The following is an 18,952-nucleotide window of genomic DNA, read 5'->3' on the forward strand; positions in this document are numbered from 1 at the left end:
AACTAGGGAGGGATGATTACTAATGTTGTGGTCAAAGCAAACAGGAGATCCCATTAGAAATCAATGCTAACAGGCAAATATAGGTTTTGTCATTGACATTGACATGTAAAGTAAGCATTTGCATGACTATCTCTTGACACTGTGTGGTGAAAGCCTATCCATGATGTTCACGTCACCAATGTCCAGACATTGAACACGAAAAACAATGGAGGAGACGATAATAATCACTAATCGTGGTCGTTTGCAGACACCCAGAGCTGTTCAATAACATATCTACTCGTATCGAGTCAGGACAGTTAAAATGTGCCATGGAGGGGAGTGAGCGAGAAAGGAAGACTACATGGTAAGTTTTGGAAAAACGTCTCAGCTGAGCATAGCTCTGATCGATCCGAACTCCATTCAGGGAAAAAGCATTTTAAAAGTTGTCTGCTTGTAGTAGTATAGTAGTATTAAACATTCCCTCTTTTACTAGCCTACAATATAAATGCACTGCTTGCCAGATCTGGGACTTTATGAGAGGAAGTCGTGCTCATACAGCTTTAGTCCACAGGGGCCTCCAGAATCATCAAACCTAACACTTCCTATAGCTGCTTTAACCATTACAAATAGGTATAACCAACTTTGAATGCATTTTCCATTTATCTCAAAATTAAAAACATATGTTTTCAGATAAGAATTTTTCTTGATAAATGACTTAAAACAAATGATGACATTTGCCATCAACATGACAGCTATACACAAATATATTCTGTATTTTTTTAAAAAAGAAAGAAAGGATACAGATATTGAAAAAGAAAACCCAATAGATACAGCAAATTGTATCAATAAATATCCAGTGCCCTGGGGCTGACACTAAGCTGTTAGTCTACCAACATTACATATGCAGTACATATGTACAATCAGAGGGGGACAGATAATCTATACACTACATGGAAATATGCGGTGCTGAATGCTGTGTTGCTTCACAGAGGCCATTATTCTTCAGCCTACCTGCCATAGTCAGTGGAGCAGGTTTCCTTGATTACAGTGGCACTAAAGCTTCCTGGTTCTCCACACAAGCAGCTGTGCGCTGTGGCTGAGCCGCCTGACGGAGCAGCCTCATTAGGCCACATTTCAAACTCTGTCAGTACTGACATTGCATAACTCAGAATAACACGCACTGTGTCATGCAGTGATTTATGGTCATTGTTCTCCACTGTACCCTTGAGTGCTTTAGTGTGCGAAAACTTTTATTTTTTGATGACTACATGAAAATAAACAGACACTGCCTGATGACTTTCTGTTCGTCTCTTTGAGGGTTTTTCACTGATTTTCAGCCAAAAATGGTGGAGAAGGGGAACCTAGAGCACCAAGACAAACTGTCCAAAACTTTTCCAGAGGAGGGCCAAAACTAAAACCTTTAATGATGCTTTAATTACATAGTATTTTAGCTTTTATATAACTAAATAACAACTTAGCATTACATGTTCTAGTCACAATTAGAGATGCACCGATCGATCGGCAACCGATCGCAATCGGCCGATAATGCCCCTATCGGTTTTGATCGGAGTTCTCAAAATAGATCACATCAGGCCATCAGATGACGTTTAAGTATAAAGACAGTGCATTAACTGCATGCAGGGAGGGAATTTCATGGCTGCCGTTGCCCCGCACTTTGGCCTTGATGCCCCGTGAAAAAAAAACTCATCGTACGGCCACAGTGGCCTCTGTGCCCCTGGCCCGGTCAGCGTAGGGAGCTTGCCTTTAATTACAGCCACCGGGGTGCACAGTAGTCACTCACAGTAACTTCAGTGAGTCCACGGTTCGCGCAGGTGGAGTATCATCATCACATCGACGATCTCACGTGAAAGCCTCTCAAACAGCAGCAGCGTCTCAAAACAGAAGAACGAAGCTTACAGCACAGCGAGCGAGCTCAGCCGGTTTTGACATGATACGTAACTGACTTATTTGGTAGGATTTAGTCCGGTAAAGTTGGAAATATATTCACAGATTCGAACTTCCCGGATCAATAACTCATAAGTTAAACCTTGTTAAAACACAAACGACGGCTCTTTTCTACCGTAGTAAGGTAGACAACGAGCTACAACCGTATGTTAATCAAAACGAGCGTCTGGACATTAACTCTGGTCTGTATGGTCAGCCGTCTGTGAGACGAGGGCGCAGGGACCCTCTACAAAGTGCAACACCGAAAAGAGAAACTACAAAAAATTCAATAACTTCACTATTATTCAGAGTGTAGTGCCACCAAAATCACTCCACACATCAGTGGTCTCCTGCTGGTTATTCTACAATTTTTTGTTTGGAAAAAATGTGCTTTGCCATAATTTTGGGGAATTTCTATTGGGAGAAATATTCAATAACACTAATATTCAGTGAGGTGTCACAAAACCCACCTCACCCTAACCCTACTTAACAACTACTTTCTAATGTAACTTTAACTTGATTTTGGTATAAAAAAAAAATGTAATACACAATCCGTGTCTTATTATAAATTTGGATGTTATGGTATCAGTCTGAAAGGTAAATCAACACATTTTACTCAGTGGCCTTTGTGCCCTGTCATGTGGCCTTGGTACCCCTGAAAAAAAAGTGCAGGCCAAATGGACTTGCCCCTAAAATGACAAAATTCCCATCCTGACTGCATGCATTCCCACTAGTAAGCTACAGTTACTCTATGTAAGCTGAGTCCAAGTTGTCTCTAAGAGAGTCTCTAGAGTGTGAAATATTGCACATTGCCTCAGCCTGCAATAAAACGGTGTTCAATTCATGATACTTTCTCATCTCCTAATTTTTATACTTACTAATACAATGTCAATGTTGTGTAAGAAGAATCATTAATTAAATATATGAAAGTTATACAAGACAATAATATAGAAGAATTTATGGATTCGACGCTGTGATCGGTGATCGGCAATATCGGGATCGGCAGATACTGCTTTCGGTGATCGGTGATCGGCCTCAAAAATCCTGATCGGTGCATCTCTAGTCACAATAAGGCTTTATTTGAAAAAGATGCTGCATGTTCAGGGTCGTAGTGATGAGGGATATTGTCCTCCTTCGCTACAGCAACAGATTGCTTGCAAATAAGACATACTGCCTCAGAATTCCCATCTGTACAGAAGAAGTCCTCTTGCCAGCTTTGTTGGAAATGTCTTCTGTCTGTGTGCCACTGTCTCTGCCTCAACATGTTTTTTTCTTACCTCGCATGACCCAAACTGACTTCTTTTGCAAAGTTTCCACCATGCTCATTATATGAGAAACATATAATAGTACCTTACAAAACAAAACAGCATACATAACTACTCATATTAACGAATTAATCATATCAATTGTTTTATTTATATTTACAGTGTTTTTTAGCTAGAAACAAGTGTTGGGCCAGATTGAACGAAGTAACATCAGACAGATGTTTGAAACCTCTCACCGTCTCTCATAATCTCTCCTCAATCAGATCTGCCATTTTTAAAACTTCTCCCTCTTGTCCTGTGGCCTTGTCTCACTTGAACTACTGGCTGCACTGCCCCCCATAACTACTGGAGGGGCAACTGGTTAGTCCCTATCCATAAGTGTTCCGAAAACGTGTGAAAGATGAACAAAATGAGTGCAGAATATGGACAGAAGACTCCATCAATATCTGACACTGAGCCTTAAGAGTCCACTGACAGACAACTAAAATTTAATTCTCCCATCTTGCTTTGCAGTTTGACTGTTCTGGTGGTTTGAAAATACTGCAGATATCTGTTAATGGTCAGGTGTAGGGCGTGGCCGTCGTGTCTCTTACCTTGGGATACTGTTGGATTGGAATGAGAACTCTTTCGGAGAGCTTGATGTTTTTATTGCTGATGATATCTAGGTATTTCTTCATGTCGCCATCTTTTCTCAATTCATCGCCCTCGCACTTTTCAATCTCTGCAGGAAGACAAAACAAAGAAACAGGATAAGAAGATAGTTAGTTTGTCATGCAACTGAAAAAAAGCATCAGTCAACATCCTGAAGCGCCGGCTGCGGCGACACATTAGGACACGTTTAACTATGCATTGCACAGCGCGGTGAATATTCGGCTGATTAGTACATCTCTCAGCTGTAAATGTGCTCACATTGCAAACTTAATGATATGAGATTATCCGACTGACTCCTGATACCTCCTTTTACATCAGGCCCTGTAATCTCATGATCCAGTAATTCCAATCAAAATAACAACAGAGGCGAACAGTCGCACTCAGCTCGCTGTGGCTCACTTCACTTGCAAACTGAGCTCTTGTGGGCTGCCAGCAGTCTCTGACCCCCACACAGTGCAGGAGTCACGCAGACGGGGGATTAAACATGTCAAACTGCTGATACTATCGGGTAGAAGTCAATTGGGGTGCTGAAGATTAGATCTGTGAGCTCTCATATTAAGATCATATTTGCAGATCGTTGGTTTCAATCAGACTGCAGATTTGCTCCTTCAAATCTTGTGCAAATTGGCCCAGCAGTCCTCTTGTGTGTCTCTGGCCTTAATGAAATATATGAGAGCTGAGAGGGTGGTCAACAGTCTGGTTCAGCTTCACAGCACAGCCCCCTCTCGACTTATGCACTTTATATCACTTGACCTACAAAGTGCTCACTATGATCTGTTGTTCACCTCGCAGGGATCCTCCTCTGTCGCTAATTAATACCCAGCGGAATTACAACTATCGGTCTGCAGCACACTTGCCGGACAACAAAAAGACGTGGCTGAACGAGACCGAGGACGAGTCAGCGACTGCTCCTGAGCAGCGCTACAGAAACTCCAGAGGCTGTTTAGACTGGAGCACCCTTATCTGAGCTGTCAGCAGCCAGTGGACAAAGCTGTGAGGTTAAAAAAACAGATCAGGCTTTGAATTAATGCATTTCTCTCTTTTTTGCACAAAGGAAGGACAGCGATATGTCCCCAGAAGTTGCCGAACCCACCTTTAAAATCAATGTTAAACCAGAATCTGACTTTCTCTATCTGTTTGTGAGGATGAAGTGTTCCAGTTTAGTGAAAGGCTCCTTCTGAGACTTTTCCTTGACGTGACCTTCCTCACATCCATAACTCCAGCTTAACGACGCCTCTGTTCCATTCTGCTCGGATATTCACTCATTACAGCTTCTTATGGTCAGCGGTTTCAGTTGTACACCACAAATTGAGGTCGTTTGTTTGATACTGCAATTGTCTGTGAAATCACAAAGACGGACCCGCAACGGTTTGAAAAGCGCCACTTTCTTCCAGCATGACACAATCTCTCTGATTGTGCCTGATTGTTTGAGGCAAGATCATTTAAATTGGGACATGCTGTCTGCCCCCTTTTTTTTATTTTGCAGCTTCCCTCCAAGTTGACTCTCACCAAAGCCGCAAAAGTGTCTAAAAATGAAAATGGGCGCGTGCCAATCAATATTTAAAAATGCCTTCTGGGTTATTAAGAAGCAGCACCAGATGGAAGAGCCTTAGCTGATATTTACTGGAGAAGTTTGTTCATTGCTTTTTATGACCCCTTTCTGGAGGCACTGAAATCAGACTCCATCGTTTTGTCAAATTATTTAGGCTTGTGGAAGAAGCACAAAGTTTACTTGCATGTCTCACAACGAGGCTCTAATGGAAGGGACCGTGTCGAGTGAACCCGCTGAACTCACGCCACCGCCGCCTGCCACTGGGTACAGACTGTGCCCAAAAGCCTCTAGCCGAAATCACAGGAAACAGATTTAAAGACCCCTCCAACCTTTTATTCCCATCAATGCGGCTGATTCACACCTCCTTACGTGACACTTTCACACAAGACAGGCGCCCGCGGATAGCAGGAGAACCTAAAATGTGCCTTTTAAAAATAGTTAGGTGGCTTTCCTGAGGGTATGAATTAATCACAACCCATGGTGCTCAAACACAAAGGGGTGTGATTCATATCCGGAGCACAGAGTAGTGTATTGTGACAAACTGAAAATATGAACACAGTCTATATACATAAAGCGGTGAGGCTGACGGTGGAGCCATTTGTTCCATTACTTGGTTCAGACTCAAGCAACTATTTGATGGAATGCCATTCCCAAGACAAGAAAAGACATTTCCACCCGCCTCAGCTGTACATAGTGTTTTGTGCTAATGAGCAATTGTTAGCTGACCTGATCAACATGATAAACATTCCATAAACAACAGACAGTTGCCAGCATGATGCCGAGTAGCACAAACCACTAAAAACAGCAACAAAGACCACAAAGTCGACATACACGAGAGATTTATGTTGAGCCAAATTACCGTGGCAAGTTCTTGTGAAGCGTCCGGACCGGAAACGTCGCAAACTGCCATGGTTCGTGCACGGCCCAGGACAGGAAGGCTCAACAGCGGGTGATTAACAACCGCCCAGACCATCTTTGGCATCCATCTATCGTGCGTAAGTGAACACCCACCGCTGTATCCGCTGCTGTATCGCCAGGCTACGGAGCAGCTTTTCTCCTCAAACTGTAAAACTCATCCTCCACCATACAATAACTGTGTATCTTGAGAAGCATAAACAGACTACAGCTTGCATTTTGTCGGATGACAAATAAAAGAACCTTGAACCTCGGATAGATGGGTCAACAAAACATTGGACTTGAACGCGGGAGACTGCTGTTTGTTTCCCATTTCATGCAGATTGTCATAGTTGGCTTATTTTGAACAATGATCACAATCTCTCTCTAACCGTAACCCTAACCATTGACAATGAGGGTCCCCTTACCCGAACAAAGTAGCATTTTCAACCAAAACTGCAGTCTTTACTTAAACCTACTCGTTTGTGTGCCTAAACCAAACCAAACCTTAACTTCAGCACCGTCACATGATAAGCCATCATTAATTTTAACAGTTGTTAAGACACAAGCTGATGTCTTGATCCTGCTGACAGGCCTGTCAGATCAGAGAAACACACGGGTGTCGCTCTCCAGGGCATGGGAAAAACACTACGCTGTTTGATTTTGAGAATTTGCTGTAGACTCTTTGTTTTTAGTTGAGAGGGTACATTTCCATGTGCATCAGTTACAGTCACAGCATCAAATAAAGCTCATTTGGATGTAAAAGTGCTCTCCGCGCCTCATTGTGAAGTCCCACTACCCGCATTTGCTCCTCGAGACCTGCATGTGGGAGAGAATTTGTTTTGGGTTATGTCTTCAATGTGGGGTGTTTTTAATTTCAAACGGGCATAGCGTTCATACCATTTGAAAAAAACAACCAGTAATGATGTTTTTATAGCCCGTGAAGATGATTATACTCTGGAACAGTGCATAATGGGAAACACCTATATCCTGGTCTGCAGCCTGCCAGTGAACTCGGGAGACGATTGTGTGTGTGTGTTAGCAAGAGAGACGGGAGAAACAGAGAGAAGAGGAGGACAGTAAGCTTACAATTTTATAGATCTGGAGAAACGCTCACGCTGGTACCATCGTCGTCAAATATGTGACAGCGGCGGGAGCCTGGAGATCAGAGGAGCAGGAATGTGCTTTGAAGGTCACCGGCTTCAGTCCTCACACAGGATGAAAAAAATCTCATCGGGGGGACTGAATGAGTAAAACACTCTCAGCGACTATTCTGGTGCTCTTGATCCTCTCTGTTGCGCTGCCCAAACTGCTTCAGCGGAGCCGCTCAGCAGCCAAGAGTGGGAAAAAAAAATAAAAATGGTTTAGCTGGGCAGCGACCAGAAAAATGTGTGCAACTGTATGAGTTATAGGAGACAAGGCTCTGCTGCAAAATGCCCAATCAGCCCGCCGCGGCTTAAGGGTAATTAAATGTGCTTTGGTCACTGTGCAGCAACACGGAGCATCCACACCCACTGAGTAACATTTAAATATATTCTAAATATTCTAGATCTTATATTTTAAGTTAATTTGACCGGGAAACCATTCAAATGTGAATGAATATACAAACAGAACCATATTTGTGAGTAAAGCAAACTAGATTTAGAAGCACTGGATTGGGCATTTTGATTCACTGGCTATTATCAGAGATTTATTTTAAATATGGCTTTCGGTAAACCAGCTGCACCACCAGAAAATATTAGTACCAGCTGGGCAATATGGACTGAAGTCAATATTGTGGTATTTTAAGGCAATATCGCAAAACACAATATAAATATATACTGGAATCTGCTCAGAAGCATTTATTAAATTCTAGGACAGGGAAATATCACAGTGTTTTTGATTAAATACCTCACTATCGATACTGTGAGAACATGGCTTAAATTAGGTCCTTCTCGTCCAGCAGAAATCCTGATCCATGCATTTGTTTTGGCCAGACTGGATCATTGCATTGCCCTTTTTTCGGTTCTGACGCATGAGAGCACTGAAAGTCTTCAAATGGTTCAGAATGCTGCCGCTAGAGTCTTAACACATACAAGAAAATGGTATCATATTACACCAATCCCATCCTCACTGCATTAGCTCCCAATTCATATAAGATCAGACTTTTAGGATGTGGTGAAGGATGTTAAGGTGCTGCTGATGACATAAAAAGATGCACATGCCTTGCCCCGTTGTACATGTCAGATCACATTATACCATATATTCCACCTTGTGCGTTACGCTCTCAGAATTCAGGGCTCCTGGTGGTTCCCAGGGTTCAGCTGGCTGCAGGGCTTTTTCCTATCGTGGCCCCCTCTTCCTCTGGAATTACCTCCAAGCTGACATAAGACAATCTGGCTGTGGCCTTAAAAGCTAAACTCAAAACTCAAGACTCTGACTAAACATTTGATTAGTCCTTGACTCCGATTGCCAGCTTCTTCAGTGGGTCTGTCTCAATGAGTCACTTACCTGTTGTATTAGAATGCACATGTTCAGTGGGTTAGGGTTAGGGTTAGGGTTAGTTTATACTGACTAACGTCGCATTTCTCTAACTTTGTCTTTGTTTTTCTGTTCCCACAAGCTACAAGGCTGTTTCACTCTCTCACTGTCTACTCTCCAAAGCTTCTTCCTCCTCCTCCTCCTCCTCCTCCTCCTCCTCCAAATCCCCTCTTTTTATTCAGACTCCCTCCTGATGGACCACGGCCCCGGGAACATCTCCCTCTCCTGGCCCCTGCTGCTTCACATATTGACAGATCTGGATCATCATACCCTGGGCTTGGCCTTGATTTGATTTTGATTTGATTTGATCTCTTTCGGGGGAAAGTCCAAGTCTTAACCAACCCTCCCAATTCCAACCTTAATTCGAAAACATGTTGGTGAGTTCAGTTTTTTTGAAAGCCAGGAAGTTAACAGTTGCCAAATCATACATACATGTCGTGAATACACACTGTGATGGACTGGACTTTGAATTCCACTAAAAGTCACCTGAAGCTCTGTACTCTGCTAAGAAGAAAATACCACCAATAAATGTTTGAGCTACTATCAGTGTAAAGAAGCATGTATGCTGTTCAATAAGCGCAAAGGCGAATGGGAGCTTCATCTTTTGTTGGAGATGATATGTTTACTGCTTGGCTGTTTATCCCCACATCGTGGCTTTATTGGATTTCAGCTGTTGTTTGCCTTACAGTCCACGCTACTAAAGCATGCAGTTTGTTCTACTGCCGAAGTGGAGTTTGTAAAATGTGTGTGCTTTTGACTCGAAGAAGACGGTGTTGGTGAGATCAAATCAAATTGTCTTTTGCTAAACTGCTGGGGGGGTTTTTTTTTGTTTCTGATGGGTCAACAGAAAAACGTGGAACCAGAGAAAACTCACACGCTCAAACAGACATCCAGTGATAAAACAGTCCGCTGTAATGAATCCAATCAAAATTCATTCCTTCCAACACTGGTTTGATTAATCCCCACATCGTCGAGCTGTCACGCCACGCGGGAATTTGATGAGATAAAAACGGAGCGTAAAGATGAAGCTCATCGCGCTCAACAGAGCAGACTGTCCTGGAATCTGACGTGCTCTGTGTAGACAAATAAAGCACACAGTAAGCAACCTTCCCATCTTTTTTTTTTTTTTTTTGACTCTGCTCACCTTTGATTTTGCAAAGCTGGCTAAAAGGCTGGAAAACCCTGAATAGCCTGCAAAGTGATGGATGAGCAGAAAAGAGGAACTGCAAATAGGAAATTGCTAGAAAGCACACGTTTGGACTCTCAACTTGTAATTCAGACTGTGTTACAACAGCGTTTATTCACCTGTTTGTTGTAAGCCTTCAATAAAAACCCCTAAAAACCTCGTAAAGGAGGCCTATTGTGTTTTTAGTTTTTGCCTCTATGTCAGTGTTTTATATAGGTTCCTGTGCATGAAAGATATATAGAAAGTTAAAAAGGCCAAAGTCCGCACCAAAGAAGCTCCCCTTTCCCACAGAAAACACTGCTCCTCGAACGCCTCATCAGTAGACTTCAATTCCGTAACTTTGCGACATCACACCACGTCACCATGTATTCTCATAATGTGTGCCTAGCAGCTGGTTTGGCACATGAGAATTAATTTAGCACAACTGTTCTGTTGTTGTTAGCGGTGCTGGGTCAGGCGTGTGTGAGCTGACCAATCAGAGGAGGCATCGTATTCAGGAGCGGTGGGGGGGCCTTAAAGAGACAGGAGCTTAAAAAGAGCATTTCAGACGGAGCGGGAATGCAGTGCTCATTAGTGTTCTTTGAGCACTAAAGCATGTTAACCTATCCTAGCAGTAACCCAAAACAAAATGATGGGCCTGAAAATAAGCATGATATTGCCACTTGGCCCCTTTGAATTAACCGAATGCTGTGAGTTTAGAGTCACGATTTTTTTTCCCAATCGTGGTGACTCAATGCTAAAGTGAGTGATTACTACTTCATATGCTTGATTGCATTGTAGGCATTTAAAGCAATTGCAGTAAGAAGCCAAAAATACAAAGACTTTGTTGAGTGCTGCCATTAGCCTTTAGACGGCTAAATTATTCATTGATTTTTTTTCTACCTATTGAATTCTGCAATAACTGATTGCTTGATCACATCGGAGAGCTGAAGAAATAGCACTCCGCCTGGCAGGGTGGATCTGCATCACGCGCTGTGCACTCAGCTTTGTCTTTTGTCACTGTGGACTGATGAATCTAAAGGCACAAGGGCTGGTAATATGTTTGGCCACATGATGTTTATGGGTTTTTCTTGTTTTTTTTCTAACCGAGCGGTGCCAAAGCAATTTGCATTTAGCGGCTGACATGTTGACAAAAGTATTAAATCTCCAAGGAAAGCGAAGTGTAAAAGTAATTACTTTCCGAGCAAATTACATATTAAAAAAGCAGGCAAATCATAGACATTTTAATCATGATGGTGTTTCAATAATCATGTATTTATTAGAACTACTTACACGCCAGGAAGGATGGAAAACATCCAGCAAAAACCCTGTAATTGTATGACATTTCATATAGGTGTGACTTTAACACACATCTACAGCTGCAATTTAACAAATACGCTTTATCATATGTGAGGATTCATTAAATGCTATTGTTGGTTTGAACACAGTGTATTATTTATGTTTTAAATGCAAACATCTGACTGTTATACACACATTTTAATAACACTACCAACATGTATATGACCTGTAGGTGTATAGTGTATGTTTGCACTGTTTCTGCAATATGTGCCTGTAACTGTACTTGTGAAGAGTGCACCCTCTTTATGTTTGTATGCATTCTGTCAGATGTTTGCATTGCATTGGGAGCTGTTGGTTTGATAAGGAGGACATGGGGATTACATATGGATAGGTAAGTGTGTCACGGCTAGGGTAATTTCCTGTTTTGTTTTGTAGGTTATTTCCTTGTGTGTCACGTTTTACTGTACACTTCCTGTCTTTGTCTTTTTCCCTCCTTCTTCCTGTTTCATTAGTTAATTGGAATTAGTTTTTTATTTATTTATTTATTTATTTATTTATGTTGTTTAGTTAATAACTTCTCATTTCTCTAAATTGCGCCCTCGTTTACATCACTTGCGTCTTTTAATTGCATCTAAGTCCCTCCCACCAGGGATTCGTGGGAAGGGACGAGGGAACAAGGCAGTATTTCATAAGAGTAATTAGTCATCCGTTCTCAATGACGCCTGCAGGTCATCACAGCTGGATCAGCTGTCATTCGAGAGATTTACATAATCAATACAGTTGAACTGATGGTGCCACGTGCGTAATTGCCCAGAGCTCTGTTAGCGGAGAGATGTCTTTATATCGTTTCTTATCATGCAGGTAATTACATTTTTCCTCATTAATGAGATGTTTTACTACACCCACTGGCAGCCCATCTGATATTAATTACAATGTTTATTTTCATGACCCGGACCACCCAATCTACAGATCCTCTGCAGTGTCCATGGAGACATCACATCACTACCTTGATAAAAGTGAACGTGTCTTTGAACTTTATAGTGTAATCAGTTCAGACATTTACATGATTGAAGTTATAGGGAATATAGTGTAGGCCTACACTTGGAAATTAGACTGATTAACTTGATTCATGGGTAGGTTAAAATAAATATTTTGCAATTATCCTCATGTCTGCATTATTTCAACTGCTGTCTGTGCCCTAGATTATCACCAGTTTTACAAGTTTGAATATCTTTAAAGCAGACGGCAAACACTTTTGCTGGATGATCACTTTTTTCCCAAAGGCTGATCTCTGGAAAAACTCCAACAGCTGGATCTGCATCTGCTTTGCTGTCTGGTTTTGTGGTTTGAGCGAGCTTGGTTCCTGTTTAATTTCGCAGTTTTATCACTCATTGGACCTATTAGTCGGGACATGATGCTTTTCATGCAAACAAAGCTTCTGTTATACACAAACTAAACTTCCTCTGGAGTTTTTAAGTTCAAACTGCGCCTGTGATTTTCTGTCCGTTACCTGTTTAACAAACAGCTGCGCATGAATTACAGGCTGCAGTCTGTATTTATTCTGTGTACTGTGTCTGCTCAGAGGCACACGAACCATCTCATGTGGCAGAATGCGTTTATATTATCTATTCATCATTCGCCTCTCTATTCATTGATATTCAGATTTGTGAAATCATAATTTAATATGCCCGGATATGATTGTGGTGTCTTTAGAAAAATGTTTATGGGGAAATTGAAATGATGCAACACATCAAACCCAACATTTGAGAATGATCAGCCTCACATATGTCACACAGATAGAAGCTTCTTATAAATGTAGAAATGTGTTTGCGGTCCTTCTGTTCTGTCAGTCCGACACATTTTTAATTCGGCGGTGAATCAGAAAACAAACAAACAAAAAAAAATTCAAAACTTGAAGATAAACTGGGAGTTTAATCGGTTATCTGTCTTCATCCCAGTTTGAAACTCCAGTCATGTTGTGATGTATCGGATCAGTCAGATCGGCTGCAGTGTCCAATCAATAACTGATATCCACTAAGGGGAGCGAGTCGGCCGGTAAAAAGACTTCCATGAAAGCTGCTCTCGTGTGTCCTCGCTCATTGCTCCTCAGAGACGGCTCCTTGGTCCTCGATCATCGCAGCACAAATAAGAGCTTTGGGACGGCCTGCAAGATGGCGGAGAGGAATGACTTCCAATTCAAGCGAGGAGGCGACAGATAAGAGGAATGAGATGCACCCCTTGTCGGTTCCTGGTGTCACTGTGTTTCCTCCTCTCTTTTTTCTGCCCCTGTGTTATTTTTGCAATCCTGCTTGAGTTCCCCGAGTTTTGCCCGTTTTGTTGCCTGCCTTTGCGTTTGTGCACTACAGGCTTCATTAAAGCTCACTTTTTGATTTTTTACCTGCCTGCCTTGGTTTTAAGTGTTTGGGTCCTTTTTGTAAAAGTCAAGGGGATATAGGTAATTTTCTTTTTTTTTTTTTTTGTCAGACACTGTCTTTCAATATCCAACAGGAAAGACAGCATGGATCATCTGTTTTTAACTGAAGTCCTGTGTTCAAACCAATCTGCAGAGTAAAAAAACACAGCTGGAAATCGATCCTGAGGCCTCTGTAAAGAATCTCCGGTGCTTTCACACTTACAAATGTTGAAACACTGCCTCCTACTGCGGCTAAATGATTGGCGACCTGCTTGCTTAGAACTCCAATACAATCCCCTCTGCCTCCCTATATGACAGTCAGGTCATAAACAAGATATGACAGATTTTGTTGACATGTCACTATGAAACCTAGCCTGTGACATGCACAGATGTGAATGTATCAGTGGTTTGCACTTACATTAGCTGCCAACATCATATCCTGGCGTCTGGGCTGCCAGTTCTCAGCAAGAATGAGTCAAATCTCTGATGATTAACCATCTGATTGATCGATGTACATCTCTGTCTTTCAGTCCTGATTGTGTTCACGTTGCATCCTGCTCCCTGTAGCACTTTTGTTTAGATATAATCACTGGTATGTCAGATGAAACAGCACATTAGCCTCTATCAGCATGCACTGATTTTAAAAAATCCTTCTGTGTGGAGCTGTGATGGCTGTAGTTGGCAGACACTTCAGTGCTGTCACTTACAGGTGGATTGAAAGTGATTTAGAGAGCACATTCCAGTTTCGCAAAAAAGTATGGGAGAGGACTTGTATCATTTGCATCATAAAGACAGTAATTCAGCTTCTGTCCTTAACACCTGATGCGCTAGTTCATTTTGCGCTTTCCCCAGATTTGTGTCTCTATTTTGCTGTATCTCTTAACTCTGCTTTTATATGCGAACATTCAAGAGGCGCAGTAACATAATCTGATATCTATTGTCTGAGTGCAGCGGCTCATCCACTCATTTTCTGTCGCCTGAAATGATTCGCGACCTTGGAATTTAATCTTATTCGACCCGTGCACTCATTGTAAGTCGCTCTTGATAAGAGTGTCGGCTAAATGCCGAAAATGTAATGCAACGTCTCACTTTCCCGAAATGTAATTTTTGTGTCCTTTTGATAGGTCATACCACACGGGGTGGTGTTTATCTGTCGCTGTGAGCTGGGTCACTGCTGGATACCGAGCCATAATGGAGACGCCGAAATATGTGCGCAACAATTTATTAACAGGCGGGAAAGAGAGAGATTAAATGAGAATCAATTCTTTGAGAGAGAGAACTCCGCGCTGTGGTGAAGCATTACAAAAATCAATTGAAAGAAAGTAACACACGTCTTTCTAATACAAGTTATATTTTGTGACTAAGCTGAGTCTTTGTTTTGCGCGCTCCTATAATTAATTGCATTCAGCCGCATGCAAAAAGCAGTGACTCTACTTGCAATACAACTCTCATATTCAGAGTATAGAGTGAGATTTATATCTCACCAACAGTTACACATTGAGGCTCACCATCTGAGTCTGTAATAATTACCAGCCGCCATTAGCAGCCGACTGAAACTAAGGCTTAACAGTTGCACAGGTTCATGTTTTGTCTGATTAAATGTAATTAAAGTCTAAGGGTCAGTGCCCAGTATGCGGCCAGAGCCTCGCATTTCAAACACCGGAATTGATTGAGCATTTTAATCAGCCTACAGTTTGTGCCTCTTACATATGCAGTGTTTGCAAGCAGAAACTGACCAACACTGTTATTAACAGCTGGTTACTTTACCGCTTTCTTACCATATCTATTTCTGTGTGCACACATGAGAACCACTGAGCAAGCCCACTGAGGCAACGTGATGGGGCTTTATAAATAGAACTGATTTGATCTGAGCCACAAGAAAGTGCAGCTCAGTGCTCGTGTGGAAACTTGAAACAGAAGAATAACACAAAGATATATTAATGGAGACCTGTTATGTTTTTTTTTCATCTCCTGCAGTGTTTTATAGGTTCTTGTGCATGTAAAAAAAAAATTGAAAGTGTGGCGCCCGTTAGCTCAGTTGGTAGAGCAGGCATTCCATGTACAGCGGCCCTTTACTCGCTGCAGTGGCCCAGGTTTCGAGCCGACCTGCTGCCCTCTGCTGCATGTCATCCCCCCTCTCACTCCTTTTGCTTCCTCTGAACTGTCCTGTCAATAAAGCCATAAATGCTAAAAAGTACTTGAGAAAAAATAAGATCTTGAAAGTTAAAAAGGCCAAAGTCTACACCAACAGAAGCTCCTCTCTCCCACAGAAACCACTGCTCCTGAAACACCTCATCAGCAGGTTTAACTCCTTTGTGATGTCATAGAGTCACACATTTGCGTAATTAAGGTTGGCACATAAGAATTAATTCAACACAGCTGCTCTGTTGTCGTTAGCGGTAGTTGGTCAGGCATGTGTGAGCTGACCAATCAGAGGAGACAAAAGGGGTATACAGGAGAGGGGGCCTTAAAGAGACAGGAGCTAAAACAGAGTGTTTCAGACAGACAAGGAGTGCACTGCTGCAGCACTGGACAGTATGAGGGAAATTGTGTGTTCTTTTTAGCATTAGAGCATGTAAACCTATCCTAGTAGTGACCCAAAATAAAATTATTAACCCAGAATTTAGCATATGTCTCCTTTAAAGTACAAAACTCAAAACCGCTGTGGATTAAAGGGTGCTGTGAGCTCAGATAATGTGCTGTTTCCTATTTTAAGACGCACCGAATATTATGTTCAACTTGTCATGATTCATGGTGTTGGTCCTCCTCCATGTCTATACTCATCTTTTATTCAGAGACAAATCTCACGCAGATCTGCTTGTGTTGTCACTGTGCCAAGCAGCACAGCAAGGTATTTGAGATATCATATGCCCTGTCAAAATGCTCAGTGACAATGTAAACTAGATGTGCTGTTTGTTCCCAAAAATGTGCAGAAATGTCCCCATTATCCTAAAAATGGAAACGCAGCACATGTTCCCCTCCCTGTCCGTCAAACGTGTCACTCCTGCCTCCCAGTGTGCTTTTCTTTTATTAGGGGTCCCAGTGGTTTCCATGGCAAGATGGCGCAACATGGGGTGTAGGCGAGCCTTTGCAAAGGAAACCACAGGGTGCCATTGAAGGCTTCCATTTCTTGAATCTGAGTTCAACCCACTTAAAAAAAATAATGACAATGTTTTTTTCAATGTTTTTTTTTTTTTTTTTTTTGTCAAAGCAGGCAAATTTAAGAGCAAATTTAGGAGCTGGCTTTTATCTGTCAATCTGGCCCAACTTTAGGCTCATGCTACACTGAAATAAACTGACTTTGTTCAGGTTTTGGCGGAAACTATGACGACAAAGTGTAATACATGTTGTATTGATTGTATAGAATACTAAGTTATTCCATTAATCATACTCTTTTTTTTTTTTTTATTACTTCCCTCAATATTAAAGAAAACACAAAGCTCACACTCGACTCTGAGAGAGATTTATCCCCACCCACCCACTGGAAGAGCTTTGTCCCAAACAGCTTTAAATCTGCTCAAAGAAAGACAAATTACTTCGGAGGCAACATCATTTGCACAGATAAGTAATTCATTTCATAAATACGCCGCTGTTAACTGAGACCATGGTAAATCCATGTTCTGCTGTTCATTGTGCATGATGTGAATAATGCAGGATTACATGCTTTTTTTCTTTTTCAGTGATGAATAGCGGTGGATCTACAAATCTGTACACACACTTTATCCTGTTGTCCACCGATATGCGCGATTCTGCATTATCCATGAGCCCGAGACTGACAAAAACGATAACAACTGGGGGGAAATTATGTACATTATTTCACAGGCTGCCCACGGCTGACTGTATTGGACATTTTCAGAGTTGACACCAAAAGCTGAACTGACAGTTTAATATACTGATTGTAAACGATTGCTTATGACGCATTTTCTATTGACCTTGCAAAATGGATTCTTTTCAGGGAAAAAGACGCTATCCTAGTGCAGCCTATTATGATCTATTGTTGTGTATTGTGTTATTGTGTGCAGTATTATGCTGCATTGTAGTGGTAATTTTGTATATTATAGGGAACTGCAAGTGTACCTGTGATTAATTCACAAACACTGCTTTAACTGAATGACATAAACATAAATTAACAAAAATATCTTTAAGTGACTGAACCCATAACTCCTTTTTAACATGCTAACTGTTGTTCACTGGGGCGGACACAATGAAGACAAGACGCTTCATTTGTATCCTGGCTATGTGAGTCAGCCCTGAGTAAATTTGGCAAAGTGCACTGGGTGACAGATGATTCCTTCTGCATCATAGTTAGCGACAAGAGCGGGACTGTCAGGTGTCTCATCAACACATTTCATAAGGGAGAGCTCAAGGGGCAAGAGGCACCAAAGCACAAACACCCCGTCCAAACCCGGGTTTATTAATCCTACACACAGCCTGACTTCACTTCTTTTAAGGAACAAGTCGAAAAACAGTTGGAGGAGGGACGGTTCAGCAAGATCGTGGTGTTTAAAGTTGGCACATAATTACTGACTTAAATCGATGGGGTCAGATGTTGCCTTAAAAATGTACAATCTCATGATATGGTAATGTTTTTTAAGACTCTTTAATTTGAAAATGACAGATTAATATATATATATAAAAGTCAGTGTTTACATTAGTGGAACATTAGCGAAACATCAGGGGAACGTCTGTGTTGTGCTGGAAGCCGGTCGTCAGTTTATGTCAGCAGATTCTAAAACTTCTAAACTAAGGTTAGCATCTGTTGTTCTCTATCAACGGAGCGGGGATATTCACTGAGACGAGGCACTCGAGAACAAGCATAAAGTCTCAATCCTTTGGACTGTCACGGAAAATACAACCAGAGTCCTTCACTGAGAAATCCACAGTCCAGACGCATCAAACAACTTGAACAAACCTTCCAAGTGCTTGTATAGGCAAACAAAAGAGACGGGGAAGGTCTCATTTTTATTACGTCATGTTACAATCCGCTCACATATGGCAGATTAAAAAGTGATTAATACATGCAGAGCCATTTTAAGTTTTGCTAAACTGAGATTTTTCTGTACAGTCCACATATGAAAGTACAATTTCTTTAATGTAAACAATGTTTACATACAAGGACGCAGCACCAAGTGTTTTCCTGTGTGTTTTCTCATGCCTCTGTAAATTATCTAAGTGAACTATATGTTTGTGTGGGCCGAACATCTCTGGGTCTTTAAAGCTAGAACAAAAATATTTTTGTTTCATCCATTCCCCAAAGGGACAGACAAATT

At 41.6% G+C, this 18,952-nt stretch overlaps 1 protein-coding gene across 7 annotated transcripts in view; it reads right to left on the reverse strand.

The window, feature by feature from the left end:
- Positions 1-18,952, reverse strand: part of khdrbs2 (KH domain containing, RNA binding, signal transduction associated 2) — an 86,269-nt gene that overhangs the window by 64,577 nt on the left and 2,740 nt on the right. For all 7 annotated transcript variants that reach the window (XM_030441459.1, XM_030441458.1, XM_030441457.1 and 4 more), the window contains exon 2: positions 3,782-3,909. In XM_030441459.1, the coding sequence (XP_030297319.1) occupies positions 3,782-3,909 (128 nt within the window). The remainder of the gene's footprint in view (positions 1-3,781; positions 3,910-18,952) is intronic.

The sequence above is a fragment of the Sparus aurata genome, chromosome 15 (genome assembly GCF_900880675.1).
Source record: "Sparus aurata chromosome 15, fSpaAur1.1, whole genome shotgun sequence".
In the NCBI taxonomy this organism is placed as follows: domain Eukaryota; kingdom Metazoa; phylum Chordata; class Actinopteri; order Spariformes; family Sparidae; genus Sparus; species Sparus aurata.